General features: G+C 44.7%; 1 protein-coding gene across 1 annotated transcript in view; it reads left to right on the top strand.

The window, feature by feature from the left end:
- The window catches only part of Fyb2 (FYN binding protein 2), a 121,362-nt gene that overhangs the window by 13,438 nt on the left and 80,111 nt on the right, over positions 1–27,813 (top strand). The window contains exons 3-4 of the mRNA XM_032891730.1: positions 23,013–23,757; positions 26,580–26,738. Coding sequence (XP_032747621.1) covers positions 23,013–23,757; positions 26,580–26,738 — 904 coding nt within the window. The remainder of the gene's footprint in view (positions 1–23,012; positions 23,758–26,579; positions 26,739–27,813) is intronic.

Here is a 27,813-nt window from a genome sequence, read left to right as displayed (position 1 = left end):
TCCTGTTACTGTGAAGAAACATCTTTTCTGAAAGAAATTTGAGGAAAAGTGAGACTATCTTGGCCATGACATTTCCCTGCTTGTGCATAGCCAAAACTGCTTTTATTTTTTCCACAGAGACTCACAGGCAAGTTGTGCTTTTATGTTTCATGGGCTTGGTGTGTTGAAACTCTTCTCCTTCGACTATGACTATTCTTTCTGCATTGTTCCAGGGATTATGGGAAAAGGGAACTTTTGTAGAATGCCTCTCAAATCTCTTGTCTTCAGGGTGGGCTGTAGCTCGGTGGTAGAGCATCTGTGAAGCATTTTTGAGGCCCTGTTTTCCATCTCCAGCTTCACAAAAGTGAACACTTCTCAGTCCCTGAGTCTGAATGCTGCTACTACCTCCCACTGGGTGTGTGATCTTCAGCCTGTTATTCACATCTCTGAGCACCTCAGGGGAGGACCCTACCCACTTATTGACAGTGCCCAAACTCTCCTGAGCTCAGGGTTTCTACCAAACACTTATAATGGTACCAAATGCCATGAACACGATGGTGGCATTAGCTGATGCTGCTGGCAATGATGACAGCACACTGTCAAGGTACTCACAGTCCACAGAGAAACAGAAAAGCAGATGTGGTGAATAAAGTGAGAAACACACATGATATTAAAGACCATGCCTGATCAAACAGGGTCAAGAGAGGAAGATGTATGGTGTCCTGGCTATGGTAGATGGGTTGCTGAGAATAGTTAAAAATATATTAGTGAGTCCCTTAGAGGCCTAACATGTAAAAGGCCATGAGTTGGGATGGGAGAAGGGAAGAGATGGGAAACGTTTGTTTGTTTGTTTGTTTGCTTGCTTGCTTGCTTGCTTGCTTGTTTTTTAATGCAGACTGCATGGCTGGATTCACTAGATACAAATCGCCCTGGCTGCTTGCCCTTAGGGCCCTGTTCCACTGCTTTACGCTTTCCTTGCTTTATCTACAAAATACATCATAATAATAATGGAGCTTGCCACATAGATATTTTTATAGATGTGAAGCATATTACCTAACACATGTGATTCCTTTAACACTGGCTGTTGGTAATAAAATGCCCACGTCCCGTACATTTTCTGGAGGATGGTGTGGTAGAACTTCTAAGCATGAAGCATCACAGAAGAAGGTGCACAAGGCAATGGTGTACCTGACCATGGTTGACTAGGGCACAGCCATATGGCCAAGCTGCTTAAGGCTTTTGAGGTTAAGTTTCTCTTCTGTTGAATGGAATTGATAAACACGTCACCCACCTTTTTTCAGATGGTTATGGAGATCAGATGACATCAGTGAGGAAAGGGTTTTGTGAATTACAATACAAGGTGCCAAGGAAATTATGGCAGGGAGTGACGTGTAGCCTGGATAAATACCCAGCTCCCCCTCTCTCCTACTCTGCTACAGCTTGAAATTATTACTTATCTCATCACCTTGACAAAACACCTGACAAAAGTAACTGAAAGGAGGGGTCTTTTGTCTTTGTGCTTAGACTTCCAGAAAAGAAAATGCAATCCAAGATGGAGGTGGGGTGAGAGGTGGGGAGGAACAGGAGGCTGCTGGTCACTTCATATCCAAAGAGAATCAAATACTTGTATTCAACTTTCTTTCCTCCTTGGTTATGGTCCAGGACCACAGTGCATGTAATTGTACCTCTCACATCTAATATATATCCTGGTTAGCTTTGACTGTCAACTGGACATAGTCTAGCCATCTGAAAAGGAAGTCCATCGAGGAACTGCCTAGATTCCTCAATGAATTGAGGAAAAGGGATTGGCCTATGGACATGTCTATGAGGAGTTGTCTGGATTTTTATTGATGTAGGATGACCCAGCCCAATGCGGATGACACTAGGCATGGTCCGGACAGGCAGTCTTGGGCTATGTAAAGAATCTAATTAATCATGGACTTGCTAGTAATCGAGAAAACAGTGTTCCTCCATGTTTTCTACTTCAAGTTCCTGCTTGCATTCCTGCCCTAATGTCCCGTAACCTATAAACTGAAGGGAACTGTTGCCTCACCTATGTAGCTTTTAGTCAGAGTGCTTTATCAGTGTCACAGAGATAAAACCAGAATAGGGTGTGTCTTCCTACTTCAATTCACTTAATCTAGATAATCCCTCAGAGACCTGCCAGGAGATAGTTCCCCTGGTGACTCTGCATCTTATCCAGGTGATAATCAAGATTAGCCCTCAAGCTTGGTGTTGAATCAGGCTGGGCTCATAAAGGCCTGCTTCAAGTTAGTAAGCCCAAGTATAAGTTACGTAGGAACATTAAGGGTTCCACTGGCGAAATGTCCTCACAGGAAATTTTATATAACCTGACCTCCAGCTAGAAAGATTTCTGAAAGGAAGAAAGCAGCTCTCCTCAGTTAATCTCAAGACCCTGTTGGAATCCTTTTGGAAAGAAATGGGGAAAAATATGACTAGCCTTTCCACCAAGCAACTAGAGATCTTACGCAAAATAGAAATCTGCTGCGAAAGTAGTTTTAGTGCCTTTATGGCTTGTCAAGTTTGGGCAAACGTGTTAAATTCAGCTTGAATGCTCATACCCATCTGACCTTAGGGAAGTTCAACATGCTTTCCTCTTCCCTCCATTTTTTTTCTCTTCACTCTGCAAGTTTGTCCAAGGTTGGCCTGTGTTCATCGCTCTACCTACCTCTCCTGACCTCTAGTTACCATGTCAAAAGCCTCTTTGAAAAGTCTTACTACTCCACATCAGTTTTTTAGTGCTGTGGCCAACAGTGCTCAGTACTTACTTACCAGACATCCCTTTGCTCTCTTAAGGATACCCCAGCTTTTTTTTTTTTTTTTCAAATTATGCTGAAGTCATGTGACACGGGCTGGCCAATGGGATGTGAGTGCAAGTGACACTCCAAGGCACCACAAATGGCTATGAGTCTCTTAGCCCTTCTGAACCTCCCCAGATGCTGAGGTATAAGATGTCGCAAGGCAGATCTCTGGGTGAATGTGGAGACCAGTCAATCCTTCTACATATGTTGGGCATGTGGAAGAGAGGGCTGGAATGGAGGAGCCTTGGGTTAGGCCACTGAGATTTGGGGTCTGCTTGAATTCAGCAAAACCTATCCTATACTAACCACTGATCACCCCGTTTTCAAAATCGCCCAAGTATTGGTTTCTATTGATGGTGTAATAAGTGGGCCGCAGGTTACACGCCTCCTGTTATGAGAAAAATCTGTCTCCCTGCCTTTTTCCTCTTAGAACCCACTTGCTCTCATTGATTGGTGGCTCCTTCAGTGTGAAGGGCAGCAGGGTGGAATCTTCCTTTCTCTCTGATCTTGGCTTTCAGCCTTATATCTTTTAAAACAATTGATTTCTTATCTCTGTTCTATAAGGGCCCTAAGAATATACTGAGCCCACCCGGGTGAGCCAAGACCTTATTTCCAAAGTTCCTTTGACCATGTAAGACATCATAATAAAACAGATTCACAGGTTCTCAGACTTAGGACATGGGCATCTTTAGGTACTCTGAAGGGTACTATTGAGGTACTCTGGAGAGTATTATAGCCTACTTCTTTCCTAGCCCATCCTGACCAGTTGCTTTTAGAGAATTCATCCAATTGCTTTTAGTTTGTTTGTTTTGTTGTTGTTTGTGTTTTTATGGACAAATAGCTATTTCTTATACAATTTATTTGCCATATTGTGACTTTCATTCTGAAAAAATAATCAGAGGTTATTTCTTATTGTTATCTTGTCCACTAATTTATTTGATCAATAAGAATGACAACTACAATGATAACAAGTATGTTCGGAGGCCTGGGCATGGTCTCTTTCCTGTGAAGAATGTAACTGCATCACCTGGCATTCTGACAGCGATCACTCTACCTATCTCAAATAGAAAGACTGAACCCTCATGGGTTTAAATAGTTATATTCTGAGACCACAACTCAGTCATGAGTCCAGGGCTTGAAACTTAGTCTATGTGATCCCAGAGATCTTTCATTTAATAAGCAGAGTGCCAAGAGTCCATAAAATGAAACAATTTAAGCCTTTCTCAAACATCTTGGCATTTAATAAGGAAGATATACAACAGCAATATCACATCAATGCAGTGGGGACAAAAGCACCACACTCAAGTGACTGGACTCACTTGGTGAGTCAGGAGAGATCATTTCTGACTCAGGCTTCAAAGGATGACAAGCTATTGCAAGAAGGCTTTCTCTAACTAGGAGTAAACACTTATCTGCCTTCACCATCTGGAGCACCTTCTGGAATAAGCAAAGTATAATTCTACCAAAGTCTAACTTGGGGAGCCAGTGCCTTGATTGGGCTCACTTACAGAGCATGGGTGAGAAGTTCTCGACTGTATAGGTGACCCAAAGCAGTCACACTGTCAGAGAGTCTGACCCTGCATGAAGGATGATGTTCCAATATTGGCATTGATGGGAGTCCACCTTTTGGTTAACCTTCTACACACTGTATAGTCTAGTGCCTTCTGAGATCACAAGACCTTATGTAATTAAGGCAGAATTACATAAAATAGGTAGGAGTGTGGGGGAGGAAGATGAATCTCAAGTGAGGATCCACTTTCTTGCTTCCGTACCCCCTTCTTCCATGAAAGAACATCAACAACCCACAGGCTAGATCTTGAGGTCTCTTGGGAGTAGTCATGGCTACTTTGGTAAAAGTTGTGTCTGTTATGCCAGACGGACAGCATGCATAGTTCTAGCAATGGAGGACAGATGTGAGAAAGACATTGTAGCCATAGAGGATAGTGTGCCTCATGGACCTGTAGCAGAAAAGAATGTGCCTTGTGGAGCAACAGGCTGTATGTATAGCAAGGCGTGGGACTGTAGACAATAGAATCATGGACACTTGTACACCCCTGCGGAGGGCTGAATAGGCTCTCGGACGAAGAGCCAGGGGCAGATGATGATGAGAGCAGATCCTGGATTCGCTACATCTCCCTCCTTCACTTTGCTCTCCTCGGGGCTCTTCATGAGCCTTTTAAGTGCATGGTTAGAGCCTGGTTTTGAGATTTGAAACAGTTTCCCAGAATCCCTATCGGGGCTGTGTTCAGCTACATCTGGTTTCTAGAAATAGGTGGGCACTATTCATCCCCTCATTAGGTCACGGTTATTTTTGAGCTGCCACAGGTAGAATGCTGCTCCGTACACCAGTGTCCTCAGCGAGCTGTACCTGTCTCTGCTAATCTAGGTCTAGGCACTCAGCTCTTTCTACCCAGACCACCCTTTCATGCATTGCAGACATTTAAAGGAATTCCTCCAACCTGAGTTGCATTCTACTCTATTCATAACATCTTCCTACTTCACTTGATATTTACAAGAACTTTAGTAATGCAAAAGAATAAATACAATCATTTTCATTTTAGATATTACCAAAATAAAGAGAGAGTATACATCTCTAATTGGTCAACAAATATTTTACCTAACTTCCTTAAGCTGCGACATACTGGATGAGAATGAATTAAGATTAACTTTTACTCTAGCGACATGGTAGGCTCTGGGGTCTCTAATCCCTACTACAAACTTCCAAAACCCGAAGAGAACTCGTGTTCTAGATCATCAGCTCTCAACCTGGGGAGTGAACAACCCTTTCCCAGGGCTCACTGAAGACCATAGGGAAACACAGGTATTTACATTATGATTCATAACAGTAGCAAAATTACAGTTATGAAGTAGCAACAAAAACAATGTTATCATTTGGGATCACTTCAATAGGAGAAGCTGTATTAAGGGGTCCAGAAATAAGGTTGAGAACCACTGCTGTAGATGAACAGGCCTAGGCTCTGAGATCCTAATACTCTAGTGTTATTTCTCCTCTCAGTTTGGGCTCCAGGGAGTCAGATCCTCTTGAGGAACCAAAGCTTACACAGGATCAGAAAGCCATCACCACAGACCTTCTATTCTCTCAAAGCTAAATAATTGCCTGTGGTTTTTATCTGTGCAGTATCCTGTGCCTTTAAATGTCTTATTCATTCATCTTGTCTATTAACACACAGAAAAGAACACCCATCACTCTTAAAACCATGCATGCTACACAGATTGCCTGTGTCACTCCACCCTCCCCTTATTCTCACCATTAACCTTAATCTGGTTTCTTAGCCAAATCCCAGATCTGTCCCAGCACCCATGAGAAAATTCAAGGCCATCTCTAGCTGGTGGCCTCTTCAGATTCTTTCCTCATTAGGGCTCCCTTTGCTATTCCCCACATTTACTGACTATACTTGAAGAGAGACCCCCAGAATAGGGTAGTAATGGGCAGAATAAAGTTTTGAAGTGGGGGGTCTGGTGCCACTCTTCTGAGTGAACATCATTAGCAGACCTGGGTATAAGTTAGAAGTAGGAAAGAAAACATGAGAAGAGAGTAAAGTCGTAGGGTTTGTCAAGGTATGTAGATCAGGAATGAATGTGACTCCTTAAACATGAGATGAATGAAGACAACAATAGATATGCTAACATGGAATGGGTTGGAGGAACCCATGAGCCCTCAACCCTAAATAAAGAACTGTAAGCAACTAAGGAATGCCCCAGAGAACTAGTCTTCCTCGGGGAACAGCACATGGATTGCACACAAGAGCACACATTACCCAATACCAAATGTTCAGCCCTGAGAACATATATACAAATAACATTATGCAGACTGAACAGGCTATTTTTATGTATTTAGGAATATATATGTGTGCATACATATATATGTATAACAAGTAATGGAAAAAGGCCATGACATGAAAGAGAGTAAGGAAGTGTACATGGGAGGTTTGGGAGGGAGGGAAGAGACAGGGGAAATGATACATTCTCAAAAAATAAAAGAAATAATAAAGAATTCTGACCCAGAATATAGGTCAAATGGGATGGAGAGGTGGCTCACCAGTTAAGGCCATCTGCTGCTCTTACAGAAGACTGGAGTTTAGGTCCCAGCTCTGACACGGTAGCTCACAGCCGTCCATTACTCTGATCCCAAGAGATCTAAAGCCCTCCTCTGGTCTCCAGGGGCATCTTAAGACAGGCATGTGTGTATATACTCCTGTACATCACACACACATAGAAATAAAATAACCTATTTTATAAAACAAGTCTTCAAGAAACGATACTTTGAAAACTCTTGCAATATCATTGCTACATATTTCCAATAAATCATCGCTAAACACATCTTTCCTTTTTCCTATGGATCACAATTCATTTTTAATTGTGAATATATTTATTTTTGAACACATCACACAATAGGCTAAGTGTTATTACCTTTGTAATCTAGGTTGCATATATCATTGCTCTTGAGAATTGCTATATTGAAATTTGATTTCAAAATAGATTCTTTATTCATATATTGTGATACATTAATACTGTACATCAATGAATTAGCAAAGTATTAGGAATCCAGAAGAGCATGAGTGCCTCAAGCGAGAAAACTAAACGGTAACACCTTGGGTTTTTATGTTTTGTTCTCTGGTGATAGTTATATCTTAATAAGTTGTCTTTGTTTTCCATTTCGTTACTTCCATGGTCATGTGAACTCTAGCTCCTAGGCTAACAGTTGTTTTAGATACAAAATAGAGTTTGCCTTATATTCTTCAATGCTGATAATAATAAGTAAGTGTATATTACTACTAGAACATTTAAAATTGAAGAGGAGGAAGAGGAGTGGGTATGATGAATGCAGAGAAAGAGGGGTCAAGACTTGCCTTTGTCACTGGCAAGTAAAATGCCACCTATCAAAACTGATATATGATCCTCCCACATGAAAACACCAGGCTGATTAACTTGGGCACGTGTTTTTGTTGCCTCGGATAATCACCCTGCCAGCACTCACATGATAATCATGAGTGGATCGGCATTACCTCCACCATCACCACTCTCACTGCAACTCTCTGTCCCAACACCATTACTTAAGAGCCTCCTTTATGCCAGTTACCAGGCCAACATTATTGCCTGTGATGGCAGTGCTTGGTAGCCCATTTCATGTGTCAGAAGACAGGAACCAACTTTGTTAAGGGAAACACATCACGATGCCAACCTAAGGCATTTCAACCCTCAAACCCGTGCTCTTAGCCCCGCTCCCATTATTGAAAGTAATTCTCAGCCTAGGGAGAAAGATAAAAACTGGACCACAACAACAGCACAGTAAGACCATGACTGAAGGAGCACAGGGCATTCACCACCTCTCACTTTGGGAGGCTTACCAGGTAAGCGAGATGTATGGTGACTATTGAAACACACACATTAAGTGAGGAGAAGGCCACAGTGCAGTGCTCCGGCATGGCATAGGTTTCTTTTTAAAGCATGGTGTCCTCCAAAGGGCACCCGAAGTGTGTGAGCACACATTCACACTCAAGAAAAGTTTATTGTTAAACCAAACTGCCTCTTAGTAATGGTGCAAACCGAGAAACCCAGGGAGGATCAGTTAGTCTTCCCAGGCATAGTTAGTACCGGGTAACATGATGACCACTTACCACGGGTTGTCTTAGTTAATGGATACTGAGTAGATGGACCCTACTTGACTGATGGGAACTGATGTGACAAAGATTCAGCTGAAGGTCACCCAAACACAGCCCCTCTACTTCCCAGGTCCACAGCACAGAGTTTTAACCCTTGACTAAATTGTTCTCTCTCTAAGCCAGATCCTAACACTGTAAAATGGTAATGACACATACCATATCATATTGCTAAGGGGTTCAAAGGTCGTGTCTAAAAGGCAGCAGCTTATAGACACCAAATGTTGGCAGTTTTATAGTGGGGGTGGAGGAGGAGGGAGAAAGAGGAGGGGGAAGGAGGGAGTGGAGGGAAATATTGGGGGAGATATGTGCAGGGCAAAGCTGACTGGCACTTCATATCTTACAAGCAAGTTTTCTGAAATTCTAGCAGAAAGGAGGCATGGAATAGACAGAGAACCTGGGGGGCTTATTTGTTCCTTCTTTAAAATGTACTAGCACCCCATAAGCTAGAATGGGGTCCAGTTCCTCTCAAGGTTTCTTCATTTGGCTGGGATTCCAATATACAAAACAATCTAAGAAATTTAAATGGCCCGGTCAGCTGAGGCATTTGCATCATAGAGTGTAGGTCAAAGCAATAAAGTGACTCAGAAAAGCTACTTAACCCTTCTCCTTTAGGTGCTTGCTAGATTGCACTTTATGTAAAGCTGTCATAACCCTGGTAGGGAGTGACTGGCTAGAGAGGACATCAGGGTACAGAGCAGGGAGCGCTGTCAAATAGACTGGCTCTGTGCCTGCTTCCCAATAGGCAGCTTCTGCTGAAGCCTCCTTTCCCTCCTTCCTCTCCTCTTTCTCCTTCCCCTTTCCTCCTCCTCCTCCTCCTAATTGTGTATCTGTGTATGGAGATATACACATGTTAAAAGGCAACTCTCAGGAGAGATTCCGTTGTTTCCTTCCACTGTGGATTCTGAGGATCAAGCAAGGGGTTTTACCCCAAATATCTTGTCAGCCCAGAAACTCCATTCTTGCCCCTAAGCTCCCGTTCCAGATAATGAAGAATGGTTGGGCAGTTGGCAGGGCTATGGCACATTTGCACAGATTGTAAATTCCGATATAAGGCCCCATCTCCTGTCTGCAGATAGAATTAAAACCTAGGCTGTTGGCTGGGAGCTTCAGTTTGAAACTGGCCTCAGAGGCTTATGGCCCTAATTTCCTCAGAGACCCTCAACACCAGCACTGAGCCACTGCTCGGCAACGTTTTGATGTCTGGAAGCAGTGCTGAGCCACCACTGCTCGGCTGACTTCCTGAAAGGCACCGTAAATCCTGTGTCTGCAGCGAGCCGTGGTTTGCTTGGCCGGTCATCCTACTCGGTCGATCTACAGACCTGTGCCTTGAGGAGGGGCCTGGTGGCTCTGTGTGTAAAACGCTTGCTGCGCAGCTGTAAAAACTGGAATTTAGATGCCGCAGTATTCGCAGAGAGGAAGGCAGGCTTGGCACCTGCTCCTCGCTAACCAGAAGGCAGAGATAAGGGATGCCTGGGGTAAAGCCAGGGAGAGACCTTGGACAAATAGACAGTGATGGAGGGAGATAACAGTGTCAATTTTGGGCCTACGCCCACAGAGAGTATCACTTTCTTGTTACCGGATCTCACTACATCCCAGAAGGCATTTCGAACCATGACACTGAAAATGTGCTGCTCATTTAATGGTGTGCAGGCCTGGGGCTTACAGCCATCTCCACTCTTCTCGGGTCTCACTCCAGCCATAGGTGTGATAATCGTCCTCGGCCAGGAATCTCTGCCTGTTGGGCTCTCTAGGCCTCAGGCCTTTTAAAGCTTTCTCTCCTTGCTTCACAACTGGTAAATAACTGTGATTTCCACTTCCTAAGGGCAGCAGCCTCCTTTTCTCTGAGATATCACTTGTTACTCAAGCCCAGTTAGGTTTGTCCTGTCCTGTCTGTCTGCCTGCAGCGCTCTGTCCTAGCAGTGTCCTTGGGAAATTGTCAGTGTCACAGTATGTGGCCTCTTACACGAGACAATGAAAAAGCTGTGTGTGTGTGTGTGTGTGTGTGTGTGTGTGTGTGTGTGTGTGTGTGTGTGTCAATCCCACGAGGCCTTGGATGCTCAGGGGAAAGATAGCAGACTTTATCATTGAGGAAAAGGAGTGTATAACTGTGTTCTTTTGAAACCCCAAGCTATTGGTTGTCACTGGCTTCAGACCTTGTCTTCAGTGTTCATTTGCGGCCTGAAAACAGCTTCAGAAAGCTCTGGTCCTCTGCTCTGTCCTTATCTCAGAAGCCTGTTGGTGGAACTACAGAAACTCGCAGCAGAGACATACTGCCATGCACACCCGGAGAGGCAGTAACATAAACAGAATGGAATCAGAGTTCTCAGTCCCCACATGCATAAATGCATAATTAAAAGGACCTGTGTCATCTTTGTATTCTCTGTGCGCCTAAGCACCATGACAGGAACATGAGCTGGGAAAAAATGCATTCCTGGGCTCTGCAGACCTCAGTGTGAAACAGGGTGAGGTCAGAGCAGACAGACACATGTACACATAGACGACTGTGATCGAAGTAGGAAACTGGAAGCCGGTGAGCAGAGGCTGCTGTAACAGCGGTGTGTGTGTGTGTGTGTGTGTGTGTGTGTGTGTGTGTGTGTGTGTGTGTGTGTGTGTGTGGAGCGCGCCTTGCCTAGCCCCAGAGCTGGAAAACACTTCTGGGAGCTGACACCTCAGCTCTGGGTCAAATGGTGACTACGAGTCCAGAAAATAAATATGGAGAGGTATTCAAGGCAGAGGGCACACTGTGGACAAGTGCACATAGAAAACTTGGTTTTCTTGGGGGATGGGGTGGAGGGGGGTGGGAGAAGAGTCTAATGGAGTAGGAAGTACTAGGGAAAGAAGATGGAGGTGAAGGCAGACAGAGCCTTATGTGTGCAGCTCAGGAACGTGTAAGTTAGCGTCAGGCCATGGGGAGCTCCTGAAGGATTTTAATAAGGGAGTGCCATGATTAGAAGAGCAATTTAGAAGCACTGTTGGCAGCAAATTAATTGGTAGTTCTCTGAGAAAGCCCTTTTTGAGATGAGAATCCCCTCTAGGCCGCTATCTGAAATCTGCTCATTCACTTTGTTCTGGGTTGCTTTGGTAAATATTTATTGAGCACTCGGAGCCGCTTGTGGAGAACTCATGGGCTCTGTGAAAATGAGAGCACATCTCTACCTGCCACCAAGGAGCTCATGGAACCCAGGGAAAGCAATGTATTCCCTTGAGTCCTTACAGTAGGGCGCAGGAAGTGATGAAGAATAAGACCGGAAGAGAATGGCAGCTGGAGAGCTCTGCATCCAGATGTGTTGTTGGACAAAAGGCTGAGATGGCCACACAGAAAGCATTATGGATGCACAGATACCCTGTCCAGTGGGGGGCTGTGTAGAGGTCCCACATCCAAGACCAAGTCCCACATCCATTGCCAAAAGAGGTTTGAGAAGTGAGAGATTTTGAGGGGTAGTGATAACAGCCTCATGGGAGTTTCTGAGCCGCATGTAAAAGAAATAAGTATGGCTTGAACAGTGATCGCCTAGCAAAGATACCCCACACATTTCAGAAAACATTTCCAGCACAGGCTGGGAGGATGGGGGAAGTCATGGTCCTTACCCATGAAGCACAGCAGGTCTACGTGGTCATAGAATAAAGAGATGAATAGCATGGGCTTGGTGTTAGAATACTTGTCCAGCATTATGTAAACTCTTGGATTAGAGACTCAGTATGAGGGAGGGTGGGAGGAAAAAGCACATTTAACAGTGGCTTGAGATCCAGGAGCTGAAGTAAGAGTTACCATTTGTGCTGGCTGGCTTTATGTCAACTTGACACAAGCTGAAGTTATCTGAGAGGAGTTAAAAATATGCCTCCAACAGAGCAAGCTGTAGGCAGGCTTATAGGGCCTTTGTAAAATTAGTTATTGGTGTTGGAAGGACCAGTCCATTGTGGGTGATGCCAGTCCTGGGCTAGTCATCATGTGTGCTATAAGAAAATAGGCTGAGCAAGTCATGAGGAGCAAGTCAGTAAGCAGCACTCCTCCATGGCCTCTGCACCAGCTCCTGCCTTCAGCTTCCTGCCACTGCTATGTCTGATTCCCTACCTGATTTCCTTTGATAATGGATTGTAATACAGAAGTGAGACAAACCCTCTACAAGTTACTTTTGGTCATGGTGTTTCATCATGACATTAGAAACCCTAACTACTACAGCATACTATCTGATTAACAGTTCAGGGGAAAAGCCAGCTTTTGAAAAGAGAGTGAAAAATTGTTATAGAAATGTATTTTAGAGCCATCGAGTCATTGAAGGGTTGCTTGCATGAAGCTAATTGCTAGTGAGCAAACAATTGCAAAGATACCAGCTGAAGCCGATGGCCCACTGGACTCTCTGCTAGGGGTTATCTACAGCCACAGCTGCCATTTTCTGTACCTGGCACAGACTGATTGCCTTGCTCTCCTTCCTCCAACCTTGAAGAATTTCCTGGGAAATGGATAGGAACTCGTTCATAATGCCCCACTCATGTTTCCCAATGTGCCTTTAGGATGACTAATTTGTCATAACTGTCTTAGTGTCAGAACCCTACCTGAATCATCCCAAGAGAATTTCTGGTCAATACGTGTGGTACCTTCAGCAAGCATACATTGTTTTCCTAGGGAAACAGTAGCAGGTCTGAGCATATAGCATGCTACTGCAGTAGGAACCTTAACTAAGACAGGACTCCAAGCAGCTTCCCAAAGATAGAGAGAGAAATGAAGCAGGTTCTGTGACTTGTAAGACCTGGATGGGCAGGGTTTGATGAGGGAAAGTTGGTCATTAGTATTCATTTGGGGCACTGGAGATAGGATTATTTATATTGGTACCAAGGTACTATTAGGACCTTTGAATTCCAGTTCCAGTATTTTTCTGGTGGCTGAACAGAAAAACTTCCTCCAAAAAAAAGTTGTCCGTAGATATAGACTAAACATTGTCATCTCTGTCCTCCGAAAGGCTTTGCATCAAAACACCTTCTTTTTCTTATCGCCCTGAAAGCACCCAAGAGCATGGCTTCCTTCTTCCATCACCCCTGCACTGTTCTGGTTGCTCTGATCTGCTTCCCCGCTTTTATTTATGCTGTCCCATCCACCCAGAATGGCTCTAGAGCCTCTCCTCCAGTCAAAACACTTCATCTCACTTCCTGTGGGCTTCACCAAACTTAGTCTTGTGTCTGTGTGTGAGGGTGTGCACACACACGTCTACGTCTCTGTGTTTGCCTGCCTATCTGTGTGTCTGCCTGTCTGCCTGTCTATCTGTCTGTATCTGTGTCTGTGTGTGTCTGTGTTTCTGCCTTTTTGTCTGCCTGACTGCCTGCCTGTGTGTGTGTGTCTGTCTGTCTGCCTATTTGTCTGTATCTGTGTCTGTGTGGGTCTATGTTTCTGCCTTTTTGTTTGCCTGTTTGCCTGCCTGTATATGTGTGTGTGTGTCTGTCTGCCTGCGTGCATGCACACGAGCGTGTGTGTGTGTGTGTGTGTGTGTGCGCGCGCTCATACATGCAGATGTGGAGGTTAAAAGACAACTCGCAGGAATCGGTTCTCCCCACCTTGTAATTCTGTCACATGGCAAACTCCAGGAGTTTCTGTCTCCTGTCTCTGCTTCCTGCCTTGCTGAGGAGTGTGAGTTCAGCAGGTTGAGCTCAGGCAATGAGACTTGTGAGGCAAGTACTTTTACCCACTGAGCCATCTCAGGGCCCCAAACGAGGCCACGAGGCCACGGCATGTTTATTGACAAAACCTTCAGCCTTGGGTTAGGTGGCTGTTTCCATAACTGCCTTCACTGAGCAGACGGCCACTGAATGTTTAGGGTTGCTCTCCTCAGCTGGCCCAGCTATCAGCTGAAGATAACAGAGATGAACCGAGCTCCTGCACTGTGAGAAAATTGAAAGGCTCATTGAGCCAGTGGGCAGTTGAGATAAGTTAGACGGTGATAAGCAGGCCGAACTCACCCAGAAGAGTGCCTGGGGGCACATGACCACCGTGGACACTGGGAACTGCCTTCCGGTCTGCATAGTGGAGATATGATGAGAGAGGAATTTGACCCGTAGTTCCAGAAGTTCTAGATTCCGTCCTTAAAGCATATGGGGAGTGCTCCTTAGGATGCAGATCTCTGAGGACACAGTTACACTTGTCAGCCCTTAGACTGATTTCAGGGGCTTTAACTTTTCAGATTGAACCTGTTCTCAGGGAAGGTGAGGGGACCTCAGACTGCCCTGTGCTGTGTTTAGCCTTTCCTGGTGGTCTTAGGTGTTAATCTCTGATGCCAGGAATACAGACAGTCTTCCCACTACCCAGCTCTTGGAGTGGTGGAGCCTGTATTCATGAAAGGTGACTGTCTACATGCTATTTTGAAGTTGTCCCCTTTAGCATCTGGCAGCTATGACTACTCCTTTTACTGGAGCCTAATTCCTTGGCTTCTGCAGCCTTCCCTGTGCCTTGGATTGTTAGCTTGCCTGTTCCTTAGGGATCTTGCACTTTGCTTATGAGGAGGGACGGTTTCAGGTTCATGATAAACCTTTGTCATTGATGTTGCCCTGTGGTGAACAATAATTCTCAGCAATGTATAGACTTAGCCTGCACTTATGTTTTTACGTCAGCATTCAGACATGAAGTCATGGATAATTCATTGGAAACCTGTAGAGTTCTTTCTCATGTGGGGCTGGGGTGTGATGTGATGTAGGCACCACAGAGAGACATCTAGAGTACCATGACACTGCGTCCAGCAAAGACATGAGGCCAAGTAGCCTCCACCCCACGCTGTGTAAACTTCAGAGTGATGAATGATTTGACACCAAACTTGCCTCGTTTGCAAATTTACTTTAAAAGCATGACATCACCTAATTACATTTTGTTATTTAGTTTTGCGCTTTTATATTTTAAAAATTGCATTAAGTCAGAGCTGCTTTGAAAACCCAAGGGGGCATGGGCACGTTTGCTATGTCATTTGTTATAAAAATTTAGAATTTTGTTAAGAAAAAAATGTTGCGTTCCTGTCAATATAAATAACAAAAGGCAAATAAAGATTGGTTTTCTGAGGGCCAGAGAGATGAGTCAGTGGTTAAAAGCACAAGAGTTGCGTTCCCAGCCCCTCCCCCCCCAGAGCAGTTTACAATCACACCTCCAGATCCAGGGGATTCCACGGTGTTTCCTAACCTCTTCAGGCCCAGGCATGCACACAGTGCACACACAGATATACAGGTAAAACACTCATATGCATAAATATAAATTTTTGAAGTTTTTTGTTTTTGTTTTGTTTTGTGTCATTGTGACATGGCTTTCTGCGTAGACCTGGCTGTCCTGGAACTCGATCTACAGACCAGACTGACTGGCCTCAAAATCAGAGATCCATATACCTCTGCCTCCTGAGCCCGGGGATTAAAGGTGTGTGAGACCACTGCCTAGCTCAAAGGTTATGTTGTTTGTTTTTTAAAAGGTGGGTTTCCTGGAATTTTAAATTGCTTCCATAAAATAACTATTAGATAATTTTTGTTTTCTTTTTTTTTATTTATTGTAAATCACGAATGTGTTTTGCATGGGTAGAAGAAAACAGGCACCCATGCTCCACAGTGAGAGCATGGTCCCATGACGGTTTTCAGGGGTCCAGTTTTCTCCTTCTGCAATAGAGTTTGGGAATCAAACTCTAGTCTTTAGGTTTGCTCAGGAAGCCATTTTATTCACTGAACAGTCTGACTGTGACTAGGGACAGTTTTCGATGACACTGTGACATTGACACAGTTAGTTGTGGGACTTCTGTGAGACAGGAAAAGAATTACAAGCCAGTGCTAAATGTCAGCGTACAGTAGCAGAGGGGTTGGAAGCAGTCCTGGGATTCTACAGAGGAGGATTTGAATCTCTGTGTAGTGTTCCTTGTCCGTGATTCTCAACCTGTAGGTTGTGGTTCCTTTGGGGGTCACATGACCTTTTCACAGAGCTTGCATATCTGATATCCTGCTTATCAGTTATTTACATTATGATTCAAAACAGTAGCAAAATTACAGTTATGACTAAGATCGTTTCCTCTGAGTGGGAATACTGTAAAAAATGGAAGGAATATATGAAAGCTCTGCCATCATCACTCCAAATAAATTCTTAACAAATGTCAGATAGGAGCTTGTTTATTGTTTAATCAACACACTGTGAACTCTTGTGAACTCCCAATCTTTTAGCACCAATCCTAACTGCCAGCAGCCAACAGACGTTGGTTAAATGAATCACTGAAACAGTATAGTTTTCTGCTTGGGTTGAGGTGTTCCTAATCTTTTATGAGTTTACGATAATACAATAAAAAAAATTACAGTTATGAAGTCGTAGTGAAAATAATTTTATGCTTGGGGGGGTGGGGTCTCCACACCATAAGGAACTGTGTTAAAGGGTCGCAGCCTTAGGAAGGTTGAGAACCACTGATCTTTATAAACTTGAGTCATTTAACCCTGTTCCTCACATTAGCTTATCTATAAAATGGCACAGTAATCACACCTGCATGGTGGGGCTGGTAGAGATCAATCAAGACTATGCATCAGGGTTCGTGAGGACGAACATATGCCTGTCAGATGTGTCCTGTGCCCAGGAGCACAAGAGCAGTGCACTTATAGTCTCGGGGGTGAACGTGACCCCAAATCTAGGCTGCATGAATCAGTTCCTGGGTTGATCTTCTGTGACCTGGAGGGATGCACTAGGCTTTCTGTGCTTGGTATCTGCCCCTGGGAAACCAACAGAGGTGAACTGGTACTCAGATCAGCGTGTGGATGTGGGAGAAGCATCTGCCTCCTGTGTTATCACTGCTGTTAACGCTCCATGAGTCTATAAAATAAAAGGTGAATGAGAGACACCTGCTGTTCTCCAAGTTTGGCTAAACGGAGACATCATAATATCACATGCAGGGAACTGGCCTTAGAAGTGTTTGACCCTGGTGGCCTCATCCTTCTGAAGTGGCACTTACTTCTGTTTATGGTGTCTGGTTGCCCCTCCTTTCTGTGGTGGAGATAAGCCTCTTCTGTTTAGAGGACACTACACCTTTCATCTTTGATTGTCCCCACAATAGCTCAGGCATGGCTTTGCCATGTGCTTCCCAAATGAAGCTTTGGCGGCTCTCCTGGTCCATCTAGAACAGAAGTGCCCAGGACAGTTTCCAAAGCTATTTTTAGGGTGACCTGCTGACATTATAGAGGACTGTTTTTTTCTGTGGGTGTTCAAAGCTGACCTCACAACGATGGTGCAAGAAAACTTTAAAATTCTACAGTTCCCATCCACGTGTTGTATGGACCTGCTAACTTTTCCAAGCGTGCGTTCTCTGGTTCATCGATTCACCACAGACTTAGTGAACAAGGGAGCTAGAGGTAGGCTGAGATAAGTAAGACTCTGTGTGTCTGTAACATCTAGATTCTGAAAGGCTTGTAAATCTTCATCGATTCACTATTTTTTTTTTTTATTGAGCGGCTGTTTAAGATAAATATTCTTCCAGGTTCTCACGTTACATTGCAGGAGTGATCAAAAACTAAAACACAAGCAGGGGCCTGCTTTTGTGGAGTCTCCACTCTGACTGAGGGAGATGGACAGCGTGCTGGGTGCTCAGCGCTGCTGTGGAGCAAGCATAGCAGTGTGTGTCAGCCCTTTTCACTGCAGATCACCTGATCTGTTGTTCCTGGTCTAACAGCAAAGGGTTCATTATAGGTTCCTTTGGAAATTACCAAGAGCACTAGGAAGAGTGTCATATTCTACACCCATGGACATTACACATCCTGGCAACCTCTGCCGCACTTGGCTCCCAAAAGATAGGCTCTGGTACCCATCTCCCTCACCGGTGCTTGGAAACTTGGATGCCTCTGCTTGGAAAATTTCAGCATAGAGACTACCTGGAGATTTACGTCTGACCTTTCCAGCCTCTGCTTGAAGGACATCACTGCACCAAGCTGGATGAGTCAAGCTACGTTCGGGAGAAGGCAGGCAGAGGGAGTGAAGGCGATGTTGCTGGTTTGCAGAGACACGGACAGGGTATCTGTTGTAAATTGTGTTTGGCTCCTCAGTGGGAGAGCCATCCGTCCTGCTCCCTGCACTTAAGATGGTGGCCTCAGGCACTCTGAGAAGACCAACTTTATAGCCTCACCCTCTGACACTGGGAGCAGTTGTGAGTGGAATTCTTTGCTCTTCCGTCAGCAGCAGGCTGCTCCACACTTCTAGGCCCATGGTTCTTGTTCTCTGGATACCCTTTTCCTGTTCATGCTCCGTTGGTGTCGCCTCCAGGAAGCTTTCTTTGTAACTCCATTGCAGCACAAGCCTCTATTCCTGTGTATGCGACAGTCTACTGTATTACACTGGTGTGGTCCACAGGTGGCCGTTTCCCTTATTTCATGAGTCTGACTGGGAACTAGTCTATGTGTCACTCTAACTTCAGTGTCTAGCTCCCAGAAGATAAAGCAATACATACCTTAAAGCAACACAAATCAGATTTACTAATTTGAGGAATTAGGAGAAGGATGGGCATTCCAGGCAGAGGAAATCATACATTTGAAAGTCGAGCACTGTGAGAGGGCTGTGTGTGCACTTGGATTTGGTGAGGAGCTGGGCAGCCTGCTTCTCACCGAAGGAGGGGCTGCAGTGATGTCAGACCAACAGGATAGGGCTTAGGGATGTCTTAGCTGATCAGAAAATGTACTGGAGCTGGTTTGAGAGCTCGAGAAAGCCAATTTGAAGGATTTTCAGCATGTGAGGGACTTACATAATCAGATTTGTGTTGTTAAACAGATTTGTCTAACAGCTGGGTAAATGAAGGATTAGAAGAACCCAGAGTCACAGTAAAGAGACCACAAAGAAGTCATTTCAAAATAATGAGAAAGGCTTTGAGGCGGTAGGAAGAGCAAGGAAACAGAGAACAGTTGCTGAAGAAGACAAGGTCACAGGGATGTGGGAATCCATAAAAATGGGCTGCAGTTCTGGTCCGAAGGCTTTAACCCACTGTCAGCTCCCAGCCCATCCCCATGATGTCTATGTACCTCATGCTCTCAACTCTGAATTCTCAGAGGGTGATAAACTGTAAAGCCCAAGTCACACCTATTTCCCATGCATACCAGGAAGAAGAAGGCAGTGCAGTGCCGGAAGACGCTTTGGGGACCATTGAGGTGACACTCGCTATGGTACATGGCTGAGTAAAATAGTGGCCTCTCTGTGGTACCTCTGAAGATCAGATATGATGCCTCACGTTGCACGGCGCCTACCCCGTTCTCTATCTAGCTCCTGCCTCTAAGCTTTTCTTGCGTGTTATACTTACAGGTTATGTCTCCCTACTATTAAACTACAATATCCAAGAGAAGAGCCTTTCAGTGTTGAAAACCGTATCTCGTCCACATAGTAGGCACTTAATGGACATTTATTGAAGAGGAAATGAGCTGAGCATTATCAGCTTTGCCCCACCTTGAAGCAATGATCTTTGCACAGGCCCTTGGCTTAAAGGTTATCTAATGCACAATTCTGTTTCCTAATTTTTGCAAAATCATTTCTACAGAGATTAAATTTTACCAAGTAATAGCTTTTTGGCTCATATGGCTTCAGATAGTAAAGAAAAAAAAATATCACATTACTTCAAAACCATTAACCACTAGCTAGTTCACACCCATTTGGATGGCCAATACAAAAAAAAAAAAAAAAAAAAAAAAAAGAGCTGGTGAGTATGTTGATAAATAAGAATCCTTGTGTCCCAATTGTGGGAATGTAAAATGATGTGATTGCCATGGAAACCAGTATGGAGATTTCTAACAGCTTAAAACCAGAAGTGTCATGTGATCCAGCAATCCAACACCTGGGAACATACCCATGAGAATTGAAAGTGGTGCATCAAAACAATGTTTGTACAGAGTTTTATAGAAGTCTACTACCCAGTAACTAAAAATGTGCAAAGAACCTAGGTATATGACCCAGGCCAGCCTTGAGAGCAGATCCTCCTGCTTTGAGCCACCAAATGCGTGCCAGCCTGCCTGGCTGGAAGAAAGGAGATCTAACACTACAACCTGGCTAATCCTTAAGGGCACTGCACTGCACTAAGTTAAATCGCCAGTCACTTAACCATACCAAGTTACATAGCCAGATGAATGCTATATGTTTTTTCCATTTGTTTAAATACCCAGAAGAGTCAGACTCAAGAGTCAGAAAGTGACCTGGGAAGGGAAGACAGAGCTATTGTTTGAGGGATGTAGAGTCTCGTTTGTAAGATGAAGAGTACTGGAAATTGGTTGCACAGCAGCGTCCGTCCTTCTCATGGTGCTAAACTGAAGTCTTTCAGTAGCTAAGGTCATGTATTTTATATTAAAAAATATTTACCAGGACATATGTGCATCTGTTATCTTGATCCTGAACAGTTATGAGAAATGTATGTCTATTCCCAGCCCATCCACCACACCTCCTGCCTATATTATTTATGAGAACAGGTCCCCTTGAGTAGCCAAGGCTGGCCCTGAACTCCTAATCCTTCTGTCTCATCTGAATAAGTAAATACTACTCTATAGTAGAGAAAATAGGTTAGAATTATAAAAAGGATTTCATAAGGTACCTGGCTGGAGAAGGGCTAGCCTGAGATCCCAGATTTCACTCCCAGTACAGTCTTCTGCCATATCAGGAGAGAGGATGCATAGATGATTTACCTGGTCTGTTGCCTAAAGTGTAAGAAATGGACCACTGAGATTTGGAGAAAGAACTATAAGCAAGTGCTGGGCTGGAGGTGTTTAGTGATTTCAGAGGAAGAAAAACAACCATGGATATAGCATGAAATCCAGCTTGCAGCCAGCCACCTGCCTTTTGCAACGTGTCAACTTCCCTCCCTTCCTGAATCCATGAAGGGCAGGTGTGAGTCAACTGTAAACACGGTGAGGAAAGGACACACCGAGTTCCTGCAGCTGGCAAAATCCAAAGTCCTGCCATGGCAATGGCCTGACATGCAAGTTACAAAAAAAAAAGAAGAAGAAGAAGAAGAAGAAGAAGAAGGAGGAGGAGGAGGAGGAGGAGGAGGAGGAGGAGGAGGAGGAGGAGGAGGAGGAGGAGGAGGAGGAGGAGGAGGAGGAGGAGGAGGGAGGGGGAGGGAGGAGGAGGAGGGAGGGGAGGTGGGGAATGGGAGAGCAAGGGAGAGAGGGAGAAAGGAAGGAGGAGAGGGAGGAAGGAGGGAGGAAAGAAAGGAAAGAGGGAGGGAGGAAGGAACGGAGGGGAAGGAAGGAAGGAAAAAAGAAAACTTGAAGCATGATCAGGAGAAGATAACGGCTCTTTCTTTTTGAAATGACTCCATTAAATGTCTTCCTACCTCCCATGCAGGCCGAAGATGCCAGAATTCACTTACAAAAATAAATGAACTTTAAGAGGAGAAAGTGGGAACTCTAGTAGAAAAAGCATCACGCCTATTTGGCTAGATGAACGGCCAGCTCACTATGTAGTCCTGGACTCTCCCTCACTGTCCCCAACCCCGGCCTTCTTGCTGCCCTAGACCGGAGCCACCATTACCAAGTGGTATGGTAGCTTTTCATTTGCTTGAGTTGACCTGATCTCCAAAGGAACCACTAACAGGAAAATATTATCTAGCTTCTTGCAGCTTTTATTTATCATAGCCCTACCATGTGTTTGGCCCCATACTGAACACTTTCCATATAGTAGCCCCAACCCTTCTAGTGTTTGTAATATTAAGCGACTACATGTGACGTTAAGATAAGGTTGCTTATAGTGTTTGCCTGGATTGGAGGAGGCAGAGTCAGAACTTGGATATAAGCCTCCCGAATTTGCTACTAACACAGTGTGAAATTCAGCAGCCAAGTTATAAAGAGAGGTCAGGGCACCATGGAAGCAGCTGGCCCTACCTGGTCTGCTAGAGGCAATCGCAATGGAGAAACGAACTTGAAATCAATCAGGAAGTGAAAGGAAACTTGACATGGAGATGGGAGTGTACAAGGAGGCCAGGATGGTAAGCAGGGCAAGGTCTTCAGGTGGATTGTAAGCCATTCATTTGGTGTAAGACTGGTCCTCTTTTAATTGTTTTATATGGAGATAAAGTTTCATTATTCTTTGAGCAAACAGAGACTATATTATGAAGACAGTTGCTTTATGCCAACACAGATTTTAACTAATTCTTTTAAAAGAAAGAAGCCATCCAAAGGTTTATCAGCCAGACATAGTGGTATGCGCTTTTAATGCCAGCACTCTGGAGACAGAGGCAAATATACCTCTGTAATCCTGGTTCACACAGAGTTTCAGGCCAGGCAGGGCTGCATACTGAGACCCTACTTTAACAAAACACCCAAAAGGTTTATGATCAATTGCTATGATTGTCTCTGCTTGGTCCTTCCATGCAGTAAGAACATCCAGCACAGCCAAATTTAAGAGGAAGAAAATCATTAACGCTCATCTCACAGACATGGCAGTAGCACCGTCTAACGCGGCTCACCTGGGGAGCAATGCTGTCACATCAGCCATTGGAGACATTTAACATGAACAAGGAAGCCATCAAGCTAGATGTTTCCCCAGGGTAATTTGACTCTTTTGTTCTCCTTTGTGCTTTAGGAAGGAATAAGAAACTTCAAGGAACTTCGAGCCAAATTTCAAAAGCTCAATGCCGTACCTCTTTCAGGACCTCTTAAGTTGCCAGCTGGTGTTTCTCGAAAAGACGGTAGAGGGTACACACAGCCAAGTCAGGATCCGGCTAATAAGAAGTACCTCTTATCCCACCACTATTGGACCCCATCTAATTCTTCTGCTGGACTGTCCCATCCTCTTAAAACCCAGAAAATAAAGTCGGCTCAGAGAGATGACGTTCAAAAGAGTTCCCTGGGAACTCCAGAAAACTCTACTGTGTGTCCTGAAAGAAATTTCCAGAAAGCTGCCATGACATTGGATATGAATAAATCAAGATCTGAGACATCCAATGAGGAGAGAGGAATGACCCTCAGCAGCTTCAGATGCAAGCTTTGGAACTGGGAGAAAGTTTCATCTCAGAAGAGTGAAATGTTTCCAGCTGCACTCCTTACCAATGGGAGGCTTAAGACCTTCCATCTCGAAGGGCACAAAACCATGGGGCTTGCTCAAGAAAAACCAGAGAAGAGCCTGAACACAACAGAAGCCCAGCCTCTTCCTCCCCAGAACCATTTGATGGCCCAGGGAAAATCACCCACGGCCTCGAAAGCCTCTAAAGCTTCATCACTTCCTCGGTATAGCAGGAAGCAAACAGAAAGCCCTGGCACTGAGGGGAGCCATGAGAGCGGCCCATGCCAACCTGTTTATGAGTGTGAACTTGTCAGCCTGGTTCCAGGTAAGAAACTGAGTCTCCTTGGGACTGGGAGCGAGACCGTCATGTTTTCTCAGCCCAAGCCTGCAGACTTGAAGTGTATGTGGCTGGTGCAATAGAAATACAGCTTGGCTGTGGTCAGCCTGTCCAAGTGTAGTGTTGGGTGTGAATAAGCGTTTAATTCTGAATTACGCCATCACAGAGTCTGGCTGAACCTGGACTCGAATCCCAGCTCTACCTGCCACAAGCTGTGTGAGTGTGATTTATAAACTTCTTAAAGCTTAGTAGGCTCTGTGAATCGAATTCATCACCAGCCTTCTCTGAGTGGAATACATAGCTCAGAACTCAATTTTTTTTTTTCAAAATTGCAACCTGGGAGGGACACTCCAGTCTTCTGTCCTTATTCTTTGCATAGAATCCACCAACTGGCTCTTTGACTCTACCTTAAAAGTATCTTTGGAACCCCTCAACTTCTGTCTCTGCCCCGGGCTGTAGTCTCTACCACACCTTTCTCTTACAGGGCCATTGCTAGTGGTCTCATCACTTCCATGCGGTTACTCCCTTGTATTCTGTGTCCCTCCCCACAGACACGGTGATCCTCTAAAATAACATGAATTGGGCATCATCACACAGTGCTCAAAATCTGCTCAACCATCCAACAGTGCCTCGCATAGAGGTGCTCGCCTGCTTCTCTGTCCTTGGCTTTTATCCTTGCCTGCTTAGTCTTTAAATATAAGATGTTGGCTCCACCCCAGGTCTGAGCACTGTCAGTCATCTGTCAGGGTAATTCTTCTACAAGCTTCAGGGTGGCCAGGTGATGTCTTCCTCCCTTGTAGTCTCTGTCGTAGTGTCTGTCCCCTGCTCTGCCATCTCTGCTGTCCCTGTTACCCTTAGGCTTCCGGCAGTTCTTTGTTTTTTTTTCAGGTAACTTGCCTCAGCCCAGGAAACTGTCATACACTTGTTTGCCTTTATAAGAAGGAGATTTTCAGAGGATAAAACTTGCCTTCCTAAGCCCCTTACTCCCACAAAACAAGACCAGGTTGATGAAGTCTTCAACAAATATTTAGTGATTGAGTAGATCGATGGATGGATGGATGGATGGATGGATGGATGGATGGATGGATGGGTTAATGGGTAGATGGATGGATGGGTAGATGGGTGGGTGGATGAACAGTTAGATGGCTTGATAGATAATGAATCAGCTACATACAGTTCTATGACTTTTCCTTTTACTTAGAACAGAAACTAAACTATCTACTACAATCTTAACAATGTCTTTGCACATTAGTCCTTCCATCTCTGACTTCTCTTCCCCTAACTCACATGCCAGGTAGACCTCCAGAACTCTCTTCTTTGTTCTTTCTTTATTATTAATCTCCTCTTATGATAATAAAAATTCCTGAAAAGGAACTATGTTTGTTTCTGTTCTTGGTTCTAGCTCTAGCCCCCATGTTAAATCCTGGAATACAATAAAATAGGTTCTTAAGAAAGATGGGAAACAAGATGAATGAAAAGAAAGGTGTATGAGGAAAAGCGAAGAGTAGGTCATCTCCAGATAAAACTAGGGAGAGAGTTTAATGAGATAAACATGTAAAGTAGCCTCACACAGTGCTGAGGGTTGGGAGAGACCACGAATCTAGTTAGAAAGTGATATTTCATTTTCACTGTGTCTCTCCTTTGTGAGATTAAATTCCCAACATTACAACAAACTTACAGTTGACTCCTACAGAGAGTGTTGTTTGACTGTGAGCTTCTGGAGACAGGCATCTCGTGAAAGGACAAGAAGGAAGCAGTCCCTTCCATCTCAGCTTGCAAAGGACACAACCTTCCCAGAGGCACATGCCCAACCCAGTCTACTTGTTTAGTCTTAGCACGGATGGCCTATATAAACAACTACTGTATTGTGTTAACCAAGAATGAACATGCTCTATTTATTAAAAACTTGTGTCCTTTTCTGCCAAGGAAAATCACATATACTTTTTACATATAATGGAATATTGGAGTTGTATTTATGAATACAGAAAGCAAAAATACAAACCATTGGGACTGTTTAGAAAACTCTAGGACACTGAACTCATATATTCTAACAACCTTGAAGCCAGAGCCCTGTAAATTCAGCGATTAATTTCAGATCAATTCAGAGATCTGCTTTATGGTCCTGTGCTATTTGCTCAGCCGGTACTCGAGGAGTCTTTCCAGTGAGTAATCATAGCCCTCCTTCTCTAACGTAGGCCCTGTGCTTCAAGCTAGGACAGCAGTGTCACCGAGTCCCACAGAAGTCCACTAACCACCAAATGACTTACTAGATTCTTGGTTTTTCCCCAAGTGTGCAGCAACCTGAGCAATACAGTAGAGTATGCAGATTTGAGGGTGGTTAGTCCTACCCTTGATTCTAGGAAAACTCAAGAGTGCTGTAGGGGATCTGCCACTGGAGCTCAGCCTTAAAATAAGAAGTGGAAATTAGGATGAAAGGAGTCAGCGTCCCACGGTCAGGAGGAGCATACACAGAGTCTCGGGGATGAAAGACTCACAGAAAGCGTTTAAAGTCAGTAGTGGATCACTGAGAAGCCAGTGGCAAGAGTGGAAGATGTGTGTGCTAGAAGGTCGGGAAGCGGGACAGTGCCACTTGCTGATGAAAGAATCTGGAAATGTGACTCCAAATTGGACTGAAATAGCAGATCAATGACTGGGCCACATTGAAGATCAGCAAGACAGTGACGTAAGTGGGTGTGTGTCGGGGTCAGAGTGTTCTCACGGTTGCATAGAGACTAGTCAGGAGGTCAGGCTGGTTAGTTTTACCCAACAAATGTAAATAATACCTTATATGTTTTCCGATTTGTACTCAGAAAAACCAGAGAGCCAGCATTGCCAGCTTCCCAAAACAAAGCCACTGCCTTCCATTGAGAACCTTGGTCCGCCTCCCCCGAAGCCTTCGAAGCCCCCGTGCGTGAACATCTATGCTTTCCCCAGGCAGCCAGCTGTTGTCTCCAAGTCCCTGAAAGAAGGTAAGAAGATGCACAGGGCCCACCCTCCCTGGCCAGCGTCATAGGTGTCTGGACCACACATCCTGTCCATCTTCACCCCTCCCACATAGCAAACTGCTCTTCCAAGGGGTTTGGGCAGTATCACTGCTGTTTGCACCCACAGACTGTGGCAGCCTGCCTGTGATATGACACACGCGTAGAAACTGGCCCCTTCTTGCTCCTGAGCCAGTCCACTTCCCCCAAGAGAACTGCATTACGTCACTGGAAATCTGGCCAAGAGGAAGAAAATGAAAAGTCTTTAAGTGAGGAGGCAGTGAACCTTCGTGTGCACTATAAACAGTCAGTGCGGGAGGAAGAAGAGTAAGGGAAAGGGGAGAGTTGGTGTCAGCTTGACCTGACATATTTGCTCATCTCCCTCAGACTCCCATGACCTGTATCTTCTGTGGGATGCAAGGCATCATCCTTGGAAGACATTTTCCTGTCTTCTTTTGTCTCTTCCTCTGCTATTTAAAGGAACAGCTCTGTTCCTTTCTGTTCTTACACTGGTGTCGTCGTCCTGATTTCTTAAACACCTTTCCTTCTTCCTCCAATGAGCAAGAGGGGAAAGCACACTTCGAGGCTCTGTGCAGTGGGCGATGTGCTAATGTTTGCTTTACCACGCCGTCAGCACCAGCAGATGGTGTGGTAGCAGGGCTAATACGGGCTTTGATTGCTCATTTGTCTGCTTTGGGCAACCTCATAGTTGAATTTCCCTAACTCAGATGTAGATAGAATCTTTACATAATGTGTGGAAGCATCGCCTGTCCATAAAAAAGCCTCTGGCCAATGAGCTGAGGCAGGAAATAGGAGGTGGGAATTCTGGCAGAAAGTGAGAGGGGGACTGGATTCTGAGAAATAGACACTGGAGATTCGCCCCAGAACGCTCATGGACGCAGTCACATGAACCCAAGGAGAGGTAACTAGCCCTATGGCACTCGTAGAATAGAGTACGTGGCTAATTAAGTTATGAGCAAGTTGGCCTAAGCATTTATTCATAGATGAGACGTCTCAGAGTCATTATGTCTGGAAACAAAGAGGTCATGTGGAAAAACACAAG

Source organism: Rattus rattus, chromosome 1 (genome assembly GCF_011064425.1).
Source record: "Rattus rattus isolate New Zealand chromosome 1, Rrattus_CSIRO_v1, whole genome shotgun sequence".
In the NCBI taxonomy this organism is placed as follows: Eukaryota; Metazoa; Chordata; class Mammalia; order Rodentia; family Muridae; genus Rattus; species Rattus rattus.
Note: the sequence above shows the minus strand (reverse complement) of the source record. Positions and strands in the feature narration are given on the sequence as shown.